This window comes from Emys orbicularis, chromosome 13 (genome assembly GCF_028017835.1).
Source record: "Emys orbicularis isolate rEmyOrb1 chromosome 13, rEmyOrb1.hap1, whole genome shotgun sequence".
Classification (NCBI taxonomy): Eukaryota; Metazoa; Chordata; order Testudines; family Emydidae; genus Emys; species Emys orbicularis.
In genome coordinates, this window is record NC_088695.1 from 21,392,714 (window position 1) to 21,407,271 (window position 14,558).

Sequence of the window (14,558 nt, forward strand, 5' to 3'; positions counted from 1 at the left end):
GCGGCGTTCATGTGTTACTACTCGCTCTCTCACTTTGAGGTTATTTATTTACCTCGGTGAGAACTGAGCCGGGCGATCTCTCTGATCCTCCTGGGATGTTTCGCTCTATTCCCTCCCGAGGGCAGGAACGGGGCGGGGTGCTGCGCACACGGGAGCCGCCATGTTGTACGGCAGATATGCGGATGGGGAAAAGGCTGTCCCGGAAGAGCGGGTTCCGGTTCCGCTTGGGCTTGTTGGGTTGGGAGGGGGGGCTGCAGCTAGTCGCTTAGCCTGGAGAGTAGGAGGTAAATAGAACAGGTCGTCCCCACCCCGGGGGTGCCCGCCCCTGTGCACCGAGCTGAGCCCCCTGGGGGCGGGACAAGGACCCGGGGTGCATGGGGGAGGGAGTAGCGGAGAGGTTGTCTGGGGCAGGGTGCATTTGGGTGGGTGCAGTTTGCTATGGGGGAGGGGGGGATGATTTGAGGAGGGGTGGTTGCATGGGAGCGTTTGGTTGGGTGCAAGGGTGGCAGGGAATGGGCACCCTGCGTTGGAGAGGAGGAGGTTGTACTTTGTATTGGGGTGGCTGCAGGGTGCTGTTAGATGGGTGCTGGCTGCATTGGGGGAGGGGTGGGCGCAGGGGACATGGGGGGTGGGTGCAGTTTGCATTAGGGAAGGGGCAGTGGTATGGTTGGGCGCATTGGGGCAGGGAGAGAGGGCCATTGGATGGGTGCTGGGTGCATTGGGGGGAAGGTGGGGGTGGGTGCTGGCTGCATTGGGGTGAGTGCAGGCTACACTGGGGAAGGGGCAGTGGGATGACTGCTGGGCACATTGGAGTGAGTGCAAGGTGCATTGGGGAGGAGGTGGTGTGGGCATTGGGGTGGGTGCAGTTTGCATTGGGGAAGGGGCAGTGGGATGGTTGCTGGGTGCATTGGGGCAGGGGGAGGGCGGTTGGATGGGTGCAGGATGGATTTGTGGGGTGGATGCAGAGTGCTTTATGGGAAGTAGCAATAGATGGGGCAAGGATGAAGTGGGAACCTGGTGACTCTTCTGTGTCATTTGAAGGTGACAGGGTCCCCTTCTGTCTGGGGTGTGTATGTGTCTCTGGTGGGGTGGGGAATGTTGGTGCTGACGAGGGTCCCCCTTACTCTGTTGGTGTCTGGTACAGAGAGCGGTGCCTGATTCACTGTCTGCTGCTTATTTTCCAGCCCCCTCTCCTATCTCTGCAGATCCAGCTGGAACCCAGTTCTCCAGGTTTCAGACTCTGAGCCCCTCAAGGACCGGCTCTCATCAGGGTTTCGCTGGGGCTGGCAGTGGGGGGTGGAGGCGCTTCTGGCTCTCTGCCACCGGAGATTCTTCTCCACCCCCTTGCCGAGCCCCCTTCCTGGCCTTTGGTCTCTGTCTCAGATTGCTGAATCCCCGTAGTCCTGATTCTCTCTTCTCCGGGGGACCAAGCTAGCACATTGCCCCATCCTTTGACTGGGCAGCAAGACGTGGTTCAGACGCTGGTACGGGGAGGGACGTCCATCTCTAATATCTCCTCCAGCGCCGCTGCAGTGGATCCCTGAATATCCTCTCGTGCCTTGTCGCTCAATGCCCCAGCCACTCTCCAAGCTCCTGCTGTAACCCAGGGCTGCCGCGACCATTCCCAATTCCCTGCCTGCTCATGGCTCGGGTGTCGGTGTGACCCAGTGGATGGGCCCACCACTAGGATGCCTGCGTCCCTGTGAAGGCTCTGCCTGCGGCCTGCCTGCTGAGGGAGACCTGATATTGCCAAGGGGAAGAGTGTTGTGGGGGCCCCACCATGGGGGACTCAGACCAGCGGCTGGTTCTGGGCATGAACGTGGGGGACGGGCGCCAGACGCCTCCTGGGGAGCTGCGGACACCCACGCAGGAGGGTGAGGAGCTCAGGGCTCCTATCCCCGAGGATGTCTGCAGTGGTGACGAAACCAAAATGCCATCGATGGACCAAGAAGATGTGGAGGAAGAGTTGGACCCCAGGATACAGGTGAGGGCTGGCTGGACCTGGCTTCCTCTAATGCCATTGGTCACTGGTGTGGGTGTGAGTAGTTCCCATTACAGAAGGCAGTAACCTGTCCTTGGGGGATTAGTTGGGTGGTAAACTGGTGCAAGTTCCTGTGTGGACACTTGTAATCCAGTTCATAACAATTTATCTTAACCTGATTTTTCACTGAGGGCTTGTCTACATGGAGAGGTTGACCAGCAGAGCTATAGTGAAATAATTATCATGCTGTAGCTATGTCGATATCACTCCCTGTGTGGACATGCTATTCTGGAATAAAAATGACTTTCTTCCAGAAGTTTGAGAGACAAGGTGGTGAGGTAATATCTTTTATTGGACTGACCGAGCTTTCAAGTTACATGCAGCTCTTCGGGTCTGGGAAAGGTACTCCCAGTGTAACAGCTAACAAGGTTGAAGGGATAGTTTAGTGTAAATAGTTAGCACATATTCTAAGGGGCCATTCAAGGTGAAGTGGCCTGTTAACACAGAATAACAGAAGTTGTCCAATAAAAGATATTACCTTACCCCCCCCTTATCGCGCTACAACAACACTCATCCCAGAATAATTACCTGCAAGTAAATATCAGGAAACAGTCACTTTTATTTCTGGACTAGCATGCCCTCATGTGGGGGTACACTGGCGTAGCTGTACCAGGATAATAGACAAGCCCTGAATTAAATTGAACTGATTTATAAAACATCTTTGAATCAGATTAAGGCTTTGTCTAGATCAGGATTTAAAGGTGTCCTTTGATCCTGTTATCTCACTTGATCTAATTAACACCTCCTGGGACTCCAAGACAAAGCAGCTGTAACTGCAGCCCATGCTAAACTGGTGGAGTTAAAAGCCTTCCTAGGATCCTGGTTGTAGGGCTGGAAGGGACCTCTGGAGATCCTATAGTCCAGCCCTTGTAGTCTGTGTACGCCTTAGAGTAGGGACTGTCTTTCTTCATGTGAGTGTACAATGCAGCCCCTAGGGGCTACCATAATGTATGTGACTCAGGTCGCGATCAGAGATACAGGATCCTTGGTGCAGGGGCCCATCCTGCTGCCTCAGGGAACAGCAGAACTCAGGTGCCGTTACCCAGCTCTGATCGTCAATAGATCTCTGAGTGCATTAGGTCTCTCGGCCAGGCCCTCGTTGTCTCGCATCTCAATTGTTGCAGCATCCTCCTCCCTGGCTGGGACCAGTCCCATCTTTTTACCCAGCTTACGTTTGTTCAGAATGCTGCTGCAAAGATCATTTTCCTGTGACCCCTCCACCCCTCTCTGCGAGCTCCCCATTGGCTCCCCTTCGCATCACACACAAACCGCTTGTCTTAAGACTTTTCATGGCCCTATCTATCATCCCCCCCCCCCCCCCCCCCGCGCTATTGAGATGTGGAGCCCAGCCTCCGCTCTGTCAGTGACATCAGCCTTCATCACCCATTTGGTAGATTTTCCCAGCGGCACCTCCCTGCTTCCTGCCATGCCACCCCTGTCTGGAGGAGGGGGAGCAGCAGCTCCCATAAACACCCACAAAGCTACCTCACTGCCCTCCTTCAAGTGCCTCTTTTGCCACGATGCCTACATGACGCTCAACACTGGCTAGGAGCTGCGGCTGCTATCGCGCTGATCGAAAGTGACTCATGGTTCCTTTGTGCTCCCCATCCGTCTCTCTCAGCCCGTTGTCTCTTGTCTAATGGGGAGCACATCTACATTTCTGCAGGTGTTGTACATGGTGCCTGGCACGATGCGGCCCTGAACCATGACTATAATACATGTTGTGTGTCAGAGACACGTTACCATCAGAGAGCATGAGTCCCTGGCACAAAGGCCTGTCCTGTCTCCTCAGAACAGGTACACACAATGGTCCCCACCGCTGATCTAGCACTTTTCACCAGCAGATACATTTGTAATCCACTTGGATCAGCATTTCACAGATGGGGAAATGAGGCACAGAGGGGCGAAGCGACTTACTCAAGGTCACCTAGCAGGCCAGTGGCACAGCCTGGAATATGCTCTGCGCACTAGGCCACGCTGTGTTGTTCATGGTGCCATCCCTCACAGCTGTGCTGGGAGCGGAAGGGTTGCATGGAGGGGCTCTCGCAGGCTGGGAGGGGAGACCCGTCAGGGTGGCGCTGTCCCGCTGAGCAGGGTGTGGCATTGGGGCGGGTCCCTGAGCCTCATGCTCTACCTCCCCCCTGCAGGAAGAGCTGGAGCATCTCAACCAGGCCAACGAGGAGATCAACCGGGTGGAACTGCAGCTGGACGTGAGTGAGCACTGGGCTCCCTGCAGGGCTGACCGCCGTGCCTTCGACTGAGCATGACCCTGCCACGACCAGCCTCGTGTTACAGCCCTGTCCAGGCCCCGGAGACACCCTGCAGCTCTCACCGATTGTTTCCGTGCTGGGCCAGTGAGCCTGGCTGTTCCTTTGGGGTGGTCACAGCCCTTACTGGGCATTCATTGACCCTTGGAGCTGCTTCCGTAGCCCCTGCCCTGCAAAGCTAAGGGGACCGGGGTGCTCTCTGGCAGTCTGTCCCAGTGTGGGGCCTGTGCTGCAGGGAGCGGAGTGGGGCTCAGTTGGGGGTGCTCTCCCTTGGCAATCACTGCTGGCCCCAGTTCCCCAGTATGACGCTAGAGGGTGTTGTGCTACAGGTTGCGGGGCGGGGAGCTCAGCAGGGGGTGCTCTCCCGTGGTGGTCAGTACTGGCCCCAGTTCAGCATTAGGGGGTGCTGTGCTGCAAGGAGTGGGGTGGGGGCTCAGCAGTGGGCGCTCTCCCCTGGCCGTCAATGCTGGCCCCAATGCTGCTGCTCTCCTCCCCGCTGCAGGAAGCCAGGACCACATACCGCAGGATCCTCTCTGAATCCGCCAGGAAGCTCAACACCCAGGGCTCCCAGCTGGGGAACTGCATCGAGAAAGCACGTCCATACTATGAGGCCCGTCGCCTGGCCAAGGAGGTGTGAATGCTCCCCTCTTCCCTGCCTGGTGTAGTCCCCGCCCCGTGACATGCCAAAATCAAACTCCTGGGTTCTGTCCTGGCCCTGGGGAGCGAGTGGTGTCTAGTGGGTTAGAGCAGGGGCTGGGAGTCAGGACACCTGGGTTCTGTTCCTGCTCTGGAAGGGAGGTGGGGGTCTCGTGGTTAGAGCGGGGGGACTGGGAGCCAGGACTCCTGGGTTTTATCCCCAACTCTGAGGGGGGAGTGGGGTCTAGTGGTTAGAGCATGGGGGCTGGGAGTCGGGACACCTGGGTTCTATCCCTGCTCTGGGAGAGGAGAGGGGGCAGGAGTCCCTTGCCCTGCGCTCGCTCGCGCTCTCTCTCTGTCTCTGTGACTTTCCTCTCCCCTTCACGCAGGCCCAGCAGGAGACACAGAAGGCAGCGCTGCGGTACGAACGGGCGGTCAGCATGCACAATGCCGCCCGTGAGATGGTCTTTGTGGCGGAACAGGGCGTCATGGCCGACAAGAACCGGCTTGACCCCACCTGGCAGGAGATGCTCAACCATGCCACCTGCAAGGTGAGATGTCAGGGTGGGGCTGGACGTTGTACTACCCACGTAGGGGGGGAACCACACCACCTGCAAGGTGAGACATGGGAGGGAGGGAGTGGGCTGTACCAAGCATGGGGATGGGGGAGAACCATGCCATTGGGAAAGTCAGACATGGGGACTGGCCAGGGAGCCATACCAATCACAAGGGCCAGGGGAATTATATCAACCACATGGAGGTGCTGATGATGCGACCTGCTAGGGGAGAGCTGGGGGACCACACTGGCTGGGCACAGGGGGAGGAGGACTTTGCCATCTGCATGGTGAGAGCTGGGAGCATGGAGCTCAGGGACATGGTGGAGGCGATAACCAACCAGATAGCCATCTGCCAGAGGAGGGGTGGGGGTGCAGGTGCCACAAGGACCATACCAACTGCACAGAGAATGGGGGGTGGTAGGTTGTACCCCCCGGGGGAGGTGACAGCCTGAGTCCCCTGTTGGGCAGGGACGGACGGGGAGGGGTGATGGAACTGGATGCGGTGTGCGTGGGAGGGTGGGGAGTGGATGGAGGTGACTGAGATCTGCAAGGCTCTGTGTGTATGTGGGGGCACAGGCTGGGTGGAAACGGGGGCCCGCTCTGAGCTGCGTGTCGTCCTGCTCCGGCTGTAGGTGAATGAGGCAGAGGAGGAGCGGCTGCACAGCGAGCGGGAGCACCAGCGCGTCACCCGGCTTTGCCAGCAGGCTGAAGCCAAGGTGCAGAGCCTGCAGAAATCCCTCAAGCGTGTCATCGTAAAGAGCAAGCCCTACTTCGAGCTCAAGGCCCAGTTCAACCAGATCCTCGAGGTGAGGCGTTACAGCCCCACTGAGATCCTGGGGCGCACACACCCACACCCCTGCTGATATCCTGGCATCCCCAAGGGGGGCCGGGACACGTGCACGCCTTCCCCCACTAAGATCCCGGTGTCAGTGCTTTGGGGGCCGTGTGTGTGTGCAGCTTGGGTGAGATGTACCCACCCCCTGAGATCTCACAATGCCCTGGGTGGCAGGTGTTGCTGCTCCCTACCCAGGAAGGGATGGGGTTTCTCATGGCTGCTGCCCTCCTCTGGCTGTGGGGCCCGGGGCAGGGGAGCAGGGAGAGATGTGAGGCTGTGATTGGGTTTGGAGAGGGATGGGGGGTGTGTGTGTGTGTGTGTGTGTGTGTGTGATAACTGCGAGGAAGAGTGGGGGCGGGGCTTAGCATGCAAGGGGTGGACTGAATTTATAGGATGGAGATAGGGGGTGTCTTTCTATCCTGGTTTTGCCTGGCCCCCTCCTTCCTCCCCCCCCCCCCATCCCCAGGAGCACAGGGCCAAGGGGGCTGGAGTGGAGAGGTGGGATGGGCAGGGAGGGTTTGGGGGTGCTATGTGGCGGCAGAGGGATCTGTGTAACTGCTGATGTCCTCCAACCCCCAGGAGCACAAGGCCAAGGTGACAGGGCTGGAGCAGCGGGTCTCCCAAGCCAAAATGTGCTACTCGGTGGCGCTCCGTAACCTGGAGCAGATCAGTGAGCAGATCCATGCCCGGCGGCTGCAGCGCCTCATCCAACGCCGGGCCTCTCCAGTAGGGGCAGAGGCGGGGGCCGGGCTGGGCGCCGAGTGCCCCCCCACGGACACACTCTCCATGCTCAGCTTGCAGACCATTGCCTCCGACCTGCAGAAGTTTGACTCGGTGGAGCATCTGCTGGGGCTGTCGGACGCCACCAGTCTCAACAGCGATGAGCTGGAGGAGCAGGAGCAGCGCCGGGGCGGGCAGAGCCAGTTCAAGCACCACCGCAGCGTCAGCCTCTAACCCACCTCCCTGGCCCTTCCCCTCGGCGAGCCCAGCCGGAAGGGGCTGTGCCAGCCGGGCGAGGAGGGAATGCTGTGGCTGGACACTGCGGCACTGGGGGGTGGGGCGGACAGCCTTCTGCGAAGGATCCCTGCTTCCTAAGGGGGGGCCCAAAGACACTACACCTCCCAGAGGGCATTGCTCATCCTTTCCTCCCCCTGCCCCATGAGTGCCCTCTGACACTACACCTCCCAGAGGGCATTGCCCATCCCCTCCCCCCCCAGGTGAGTGACCCCTGACACTGCACTGGGTGACCTCTGACACTACACTTCGCAGGGGGTATTGCTGTACTGACACAAGTAGCATGGAGGCTGCTGATTCCAGCCAGCAGGGCTTTCTGGGTCCCCTGCGGTAGGGCTCCATGCTGGAGCCAGGAGCAGACACGGCCCTTTGCTGGAGCAGTGTTACCTGCAGACCCCGCTCCCAGCATGCACTGATCAGAGCACCCAGTTCCCTTGTGTGCTGACAGCCGGGGTCTCCCCAGAGCAGAGACACCAGCACCTCTGGTTTTATGCCCACTATTTGGTCTGCTGCCTTCGCTGACCTGGTTTCCAGCACTGCTACATGTCCTGGGCTGGGGGGGGGGGGGGAGAAGCAAAACTAGCTGCTGTCTGACACTACATTCCCGGGGGTAGGGGGTTTGGCAGGCCCTGGCCTGGGGCTACTGCATGTATACATCCCAGGGGACAGGGCTGGAGCTATGGAACGAGGGCCCTATGGTGTCAGCTCTCTGATAGCTACAGCCTAGTTCTTGTCCGCAACCACAGGCTGGTGAAGGTTGCTGCTGAGACATAGAGATGGCCTGGCGCCAATGCCTTCTCCTAGTGCATACACAGACTGGGCCAGTTCCCTATGCCTATGACGTGGAGCCTGCAGTGCTCACTGGGTGGGTCGCTTGCTCACCTCCTGCAATGTAACAGGGATGCTTCTCTGAAAATGTGGGTGCTTGGTGCCTGAGGTTCATTTCCTAGTGGCAGAGATTACAGGAGCAGCCCGTGCAAACTGTATAGCCTTCCCCACTGCTCACAGGCGGCTGGGCTCAAAGATGCCTAGAGTCTGCCCTGTGAGCAGAGCACCTTCACCCAAAATGTGGCAAGGAGCTGATTCCTTCCCCCTCCAGCAGGTGGCACCAGATGGTTCACTCTGGGCAGCTCCTTGTACTCTTACCTAACCCTGTTCCTCCAGATTTCCTAGGTCAAATCCCCCTCAAAGCTTCCTTTATATTGAGACAAATAAGTGTCAAAGCTGCGTGGAAAGTAATTTGCACTAGTTGGTGTGGGGATGGGGGGGTTTGGTGTCAGTTGGGAGGGGGAGCTCCTTGTGCATATCCTCCGTCCCGGAGCCCATTCTGGGCTTATCTATACTCCCTGTGGTCTCCTGGGAGCTGGGGCTGCATCCTCTCAGTGATGGATGCTCCTCTTGGTGGGGGGCTGTTGCTGCTGCTGTGCCCTGGTGTGGTTTCACTGTGCTGTGGCTGTGATGATAACTGCCAGTTTGAGGCAGCCCAGTGGATCCGTATGAGTGAGCGGCTGTGCTGCATATTTTATTTAAAGTAAAGATGCCCCATGGAGATTTGTGTGTCTCTGTCTCATGATTCAATGCAATCCTGGATTGTTCACACTGCAACCACACAATATTGTAGCCAGTTCCCAGGACTCTCATGTGACCTGGGTACAACACCGGGTTTAGCTGTGTTCATGCAGTGGCTGTTTTTTGTAACGACTCAGCACTGTTTCAACCTTGGAGATTCATATTCTCTGTACAGATTCTGCAAACTCAAGGATTAACTCCACTAGCTGGCAGGAGGAGTTGACTGTTATCCACTAGAGGGGGATATTGGACAGTTTGCCAGGGTGTTACCATTTCACAGCACAGTCTTGTCAGCTGTGTTTTTTCTGACTGCACTGCACTGTCAATTTGTGTGTAATAAGGAAATATTTGCAGCCATCCCAGAGTGCCTCAGCAGACTAAGGGTTTATCTGTACTGAAAATTTTTCACTTATACTGATGTAACTCCCTTTGTGGGCACTGTTGTTCCAGAATGAATGGCTTTTTAAATTGCCTGTCACGCAGGCCTATAAACTGGGCATCAACTTCAATTCAGATCTCTGTCTAGGACAGGTCCTCACATTCAGGCTCTGTCTGTGTCTTGCCAATTCTGCTTCACATCTCTAAGGTCTGGCCTTCGCTATCCATCCACACAGCTACAACTCTCATCCAGGCTCTCATGTCTCATCATCTCGTATCTCAGTCACAGCAACATCCTTCTCTCAGGCCTTGCCCAATGCAGTTTTGCCCTGCTTGGGTCCATTCAGAATGCCGTTGCAGAGTTCATTCTCCTAGGCTGTTGTTTTGACTATGTCACCCATTCTTTGAATCCCTCCTCTGGCTCCCCCTCCTCTATCACATCAAACATAAACTGCTCATCCAGGGGTGCTGTAACTATTTGTATAGTGGGGGTGCTGAAAGCCATTGAACCAAACTGGAAACCCTGTGTATGATGGAAACCACTTCATACCAGGGGGTGCAGAAGCACCCCCCACACCTATAGTTCTAGCACCTATGTGCTCATCTTCACTTTCAAGGCCCTTCATCACCTATCCCCGCCCTACCCATCCCCTCTCATTCACTATCAAGCTGTGGGTGCTTCTCTCCGATCCACCCGTGCTGCCATCACTCGCTACATTTTCAAATAAACAACTTTTTGCTTTCCCCCAGGCTACCCCTCCCACTTGGCACCTGAACAGCTACCTCATTATGCGCCTCCAAATCCCACCTTAAAACTCTTTTTTGCCAAGATGGTTACAAAAAAACTCCTTGACTATGATGCTGCTAGTGTGCTGAGACCATGGCCTGTCTTGCTGACCAGTATTGTCACATGGGTTCCTTCTGCTCCCCTGCCTGTGTGTATCCATCTCTTGTCTTATACTTAGATTGTAAGTTCCTTGGGGCAGGGGTCATAGACTCATAGACTCATAGACTTTAAGGTCAGAAGGGACCAATATGGTCATCTAGTCTGACCTCCCGCATGATGCAGGCCACAAAGCTGACCCACCCGCAACAGAATCTTCCAGCCTGCGACCCCTGCCCTATGCTGCGGAGGAAGGCGAAAAACCTCCAGGGCCTCTGCCAATCTACCCTGGAGGAAAATTCCTTCCCGACCCCAAATATGGCGATCAGCAGTACCCCGAGCATACAGGCAAGATTCTACAGCCGGACCCTCATTTTACCCGCGATGGCACGTTAATGCCTAATTGACTAAAACCATGTTATCCCTTCAAACCATTCCCTCCATAAACTTATCAAGCCTAATCTTGAAGCCAGAAAGGTCTTTCGCCCCCACCGTTTCCCTCGGAAGGCTGTTCCAAAATTTCACCCCTCTGACGGTTAGAAACCTTCTTCTAATTTCAAGCCTAAACTTCCCCACTGCCAGTTTATATCCATTCGTTCTCGTGTCCACATTACTACTGAGCTGAAATAATTCCTCTCCCTCCTTGGTATTAATCCCTTTGATATATTTAAAGAGAGCAATCATATCCCCCCTCAGCCTTCTTTTGGTTAGGCTAAACAAACCGAGCTCCTCGAGTCTCCTTTCATAGGAAAGGTTTTCCATTCCTCGGATCATCCTAGTGGCCCTTCTCTGTACCCGTTCCAGTTTGAGTTCATCCTTTTTAAACATAGGAGACCAGAACTGCACACAGTACTCCAAATGAGGTCTCACCAGCGCCTTGTATAACGGAAGCAGCACCTCCCTGTCCCTACTAGAAATACCTCGCCTAACGTATCCCAAAATCGCATTAGCTTTTTTCACAGCCACGTCACATTGCCGACTCATAGTCATCCTGCGATCAACCAGGACTCCGAGGTCCTTCTCCTCCTCCGTCACTTCCAACCTATGCGTCCCTAACTTATAACTAAAATTCTTATTAGTCATCCCTAAATGCATCACCTTACACTTCTCACTATTAAATCTCATCCTATTATTATTACTCCAATTTACAAGGTCATCCAAGTCTCCCTGCAGAATATCCCGATCCTTCTCCGAATTGGCAATACCTCCCAACTTTGTGTCATCCGCAAACTTTATCAGCCCACTCCTACATTCGGTTCCGAGGTCAGTAACGAATAGATTGAATAAAATCGGACCCAAAACCGAACCTTGAGGAACCCCACTGGTGACCTCCCTCCAACCCGACAGTTCACCTTTCAGTACTACCCGCTGCAGTCTCCCCTTTAACCAGTTCATTATCCACCTCTGGAATTTCATATCGATCCCCATCTTTTCCAATTTAACCAATAATTCCTCGTGCGGCACAGTATCAAACGCTTTACTAAAATCGAGGTAAATTAGATCCACCGCATTTCCTTTATCTAGAAGGTCTGTTACTTTCTCAAAGAAGGAGATCAAGTTGGTTTGGCACGATCTGCCTTTCGTAAACCCATGTTGTAATTTGTCCCAATTGCCATTCACCTCAAGGTCCTTAACTACTTTTTCCTTCAAAATTTTTTCCAAGACCTTGCATACTACAGAAGTTAAACTAACAGGTCTGTAGTTACCCGGGTCACTTTTTTCCCCCTTCTTAAAAATAGGAACCACATTAGCTATTTTCCAGTCCATCGGCACCACCCCCGAGTTTACAGATTTATTAAAAATTATCGCCAAGGGGCTTGCAATTTCTCGCGCCAGCTCCTTCAATATTCTAGGATGGAGATCATCCGGTCCGCCCGATTTAGTCCCATTTAGCTGGTCAAGTTTGGCTTCCACCTCTGATACTGTAATGTCAATCGCCCCTCCTTTATTCCCCCCTGTCCCACTCCCTCTATTCCTAAGCCCTTCGTTAGCCTTATTAAACACCGACGCAAAATATTCATTTAGATATTGTGCCATGCCTAGATTATCCTTAATCTCCACTCCATTTACATGCTTCAGCGGTCCCACTTCCTCTTTCTTTGTTTTCTTCCTATTTATATGGCTATAAAACCTCTTACTATTGGATTTAATTCCCCTCGCGAGGTCCAACTCTACACGGCTTTTGGCCTTTCTCACCGCATCCCTACATGCTCTGACCTCAATAAGGTAGGTTTCCTTGTCGATCTGCCCCCTTTTCCATTCTTTGTACGCTTTCTGTTTTTTCTTAATCGCCCCTTTGAGACGCCCGCTCATCCAGCTAGGTCTAATTCTCCTGCCTACTAACCGTTTCCCCTTTCTCGGGATACAGGCCTCGGACAGCTCGTGCAACTTCAGCTTAAAATAATCCCAGGCCTCATCTGCCTTTAGCTCTCTAAGTATGTTAGCCCAATCCACTTCCCTAAGTAGTTCCCTTAATTTATTAAAGTTGGCCTTTTTGAAATCGTAAACCTTAGTCACAGTTTTATTTCTGTTAATCCTTCCATTTAGTTTAAACCGAATTAGCTCATGGTCACTCGAGCCAAGGTTGTCCCCTACTACCATTTCCTCAACTAGGTCCTCACTACTCACCAGCACCAAATCTAAAATGGCATCCCCCCTCGTCGGTTCAGCTACTACTTGATGAAGGAATTCATCTGCTAGCACGTCTAGGAACATCTGAGCCCTATTATTGTTACTAGCATTTGTTCCCCAATCTATGTCTGGGAAGTTAAAGTCCCCCATGATCACACAGCTCTTATTAGTTTTTATTTCCTTAAAAACATTAAATAGTTCTCTGTCCGCATCCAGGCTAGATCCCGGCGGTCTATAGCACACCCCAAGCAGTATCTCAGGGGAGGCTCTGGTAGTTCTTTTACCCAGTGTAATCATTGCCCAGACAGACTCTGTCTTATCCATTCCATCACTTATTATTTCTTTACATTTTAGTTCATTATTCACATACAGTGCCACACCCCCACCTTTACCTTTTTTCCGGTCATTCCTAAACAGCACATACCCTTCGATACCTGTACTCCAGTCATGACTACAGTTCCACCATGTTTCAGTTATTCCTACGATATCAGGTTTTATTTCTTGGACCAGGAGCTCCAGTTCCTCCATTTTGTTACCTAGGCTTCTCGCATTGGTGTATAAACATCTTACCGTATGCTGTCTATCCTTTCTCCCATTAGTTATGCACTTTGGTACGGACCCCCTAGTGTCCATCCGCCCCCTCCTTCTAATGTCCAATTCCCTACCCCTATCTATATCTGTGCTTATCTCTTCGCCCTCATTTTCAGTGTTGGAATCTGGCGTGGAGATCAACTGGACATCTCCCAACCGTCTCCCCCAAGTTCCTAGTTTAAAGCCCTTTTGATGAGATGAGCCAGCCTCCCTCCCAGAAGTCTATTTCCTTCCCTACTCAGGTGAAGTCCATCCCGCGAGAACAGCTGTCTGTCCCCGAATGCCTCCCAGTGGCCATACATCCCAAAGCCCTCCTTATAGCACCACTCCCTCAGCCAGCTATTTATCCTCACAATTCTGTCTGCCCTTTGCTGTCCTTCTCTAGGAACAGGCAGAATCCCACTGAAGATAATCTGAGCCTCAACTTCCTTAAGCGTCTTCCCCAGCCTGGCATAATCTCCCTTGATTCTCTCTAGCGAGAACCTAGCCGTGTCATTCGTTCCTACGTGAAGGACGATCAAGGGGTTCTTACCTGCTCCCTTTAGGATCCTTTTCAACCGCAGGTCCACATCCCGTATCTTAGCGCCCGGCAGACAGCACACCCTTCTGTTTTCCGGGTCCGCCCTGGTCACAGGCCTGTCTAACCTCCTCAGTAAGGAGTCCCCAATCACATAAACCTGCCTTTGCCTAGGGGCAGCGCAATCTACCAATCTATCCCCTGTCCCCTGCGGCCGTAACTCCTGTCTGTCTCCATTTTCCCTTATAGTCCCCCTATTGCCATCCTGTATCCTCCCGGGGCCGAGTATTGATGCTGTCTCCATCAACTCCTCCCCCTAGTCTATTGGACTAGCTGCCCTTCTTTTCTTCCTCTGCCTCCCACCATCAGTTACCACCTGCTGCGTCCCCTCCTCGTTAGCCAAACACCCAAACCTGTTCCTGAGTTCTATTTCCCCCTCGCTAGCCCTCCTTTTCCTTGGCCTGCTTCTCACGGTCACATGCTTCCACTGCTCTTGTTCTCCCCCCGACATTCCCCCCTCACAGACCATAGCCCCCGCTTCCACCTGCACCCCCGAGCATTCCCCTTCAGTTACCCCTTGCCTTTGCTCCATTAGCTGTTCAAACCCCCTTCTAAACTCTACCAGGGTCTCTACCTGCA

At 54.0% G+C, this 14,558-nt stretch overlaps 1 protein-coding gene and 1 pseudogene across 1 annotated transcript; one reads left to right on the plus strand and one right to left on the minus strand.

Annotated features, from left to right (window-relative positions):
* Positions 1–14,558, minus strand: part of LOC135887579 (zinc finger protein 271-like) — a 187,221-nt pseudogene that overhangs the window by 84,188 nt on the left and 88,475 nt on the right.
* SH3BP5L (SH3 binding domain protein 5 like) lies at positions 1,781–7,290 on the plus strand. Its single transcript, XM_065415428.1, has 6 exons — positions 1,781–1,984; positions 4,189–4,251; positions 4,811–4,939; positions 5,334–5,495; positions 6,134–6,307; positions 6,916–7,290. The coding sequence occupies exons 1-6, from the start codon at positions 1,781–1,783 to the stop codon at positions 7,288–7,290; spliced, it is 1,107 nt and encodes a 368-aa protein (XP_065271500.1).

What these genes read in the sequence shown, in the direction of transcription:
- SH3BP5L (XM_065415428.1), top strand. Translation starts at nt 1,781, where the DNA reads ATGGGGGACTCAGACCAGCGGCTGGTTCTGGGCATGAACGTGGGGGAC. An exon ending in GGGTGGAACTGCAGCTGGAC is followed by an intron (nt 4,252 to 4,810) that starts GTGAGTGAGCAC and finishes TCCCCGCTGCAG; the next exon opens with GAAGCCAGGACCACATACCG. An exon ending in CCCGTCGCCTGGCCAAGGAG is followed by an intron (nt 4,940 to 5,333) that starts GTGTGAATGCTC and finishes CCCTTCACGCAG; the next exon opens with GCCCAGCAGGAGACACAGAA.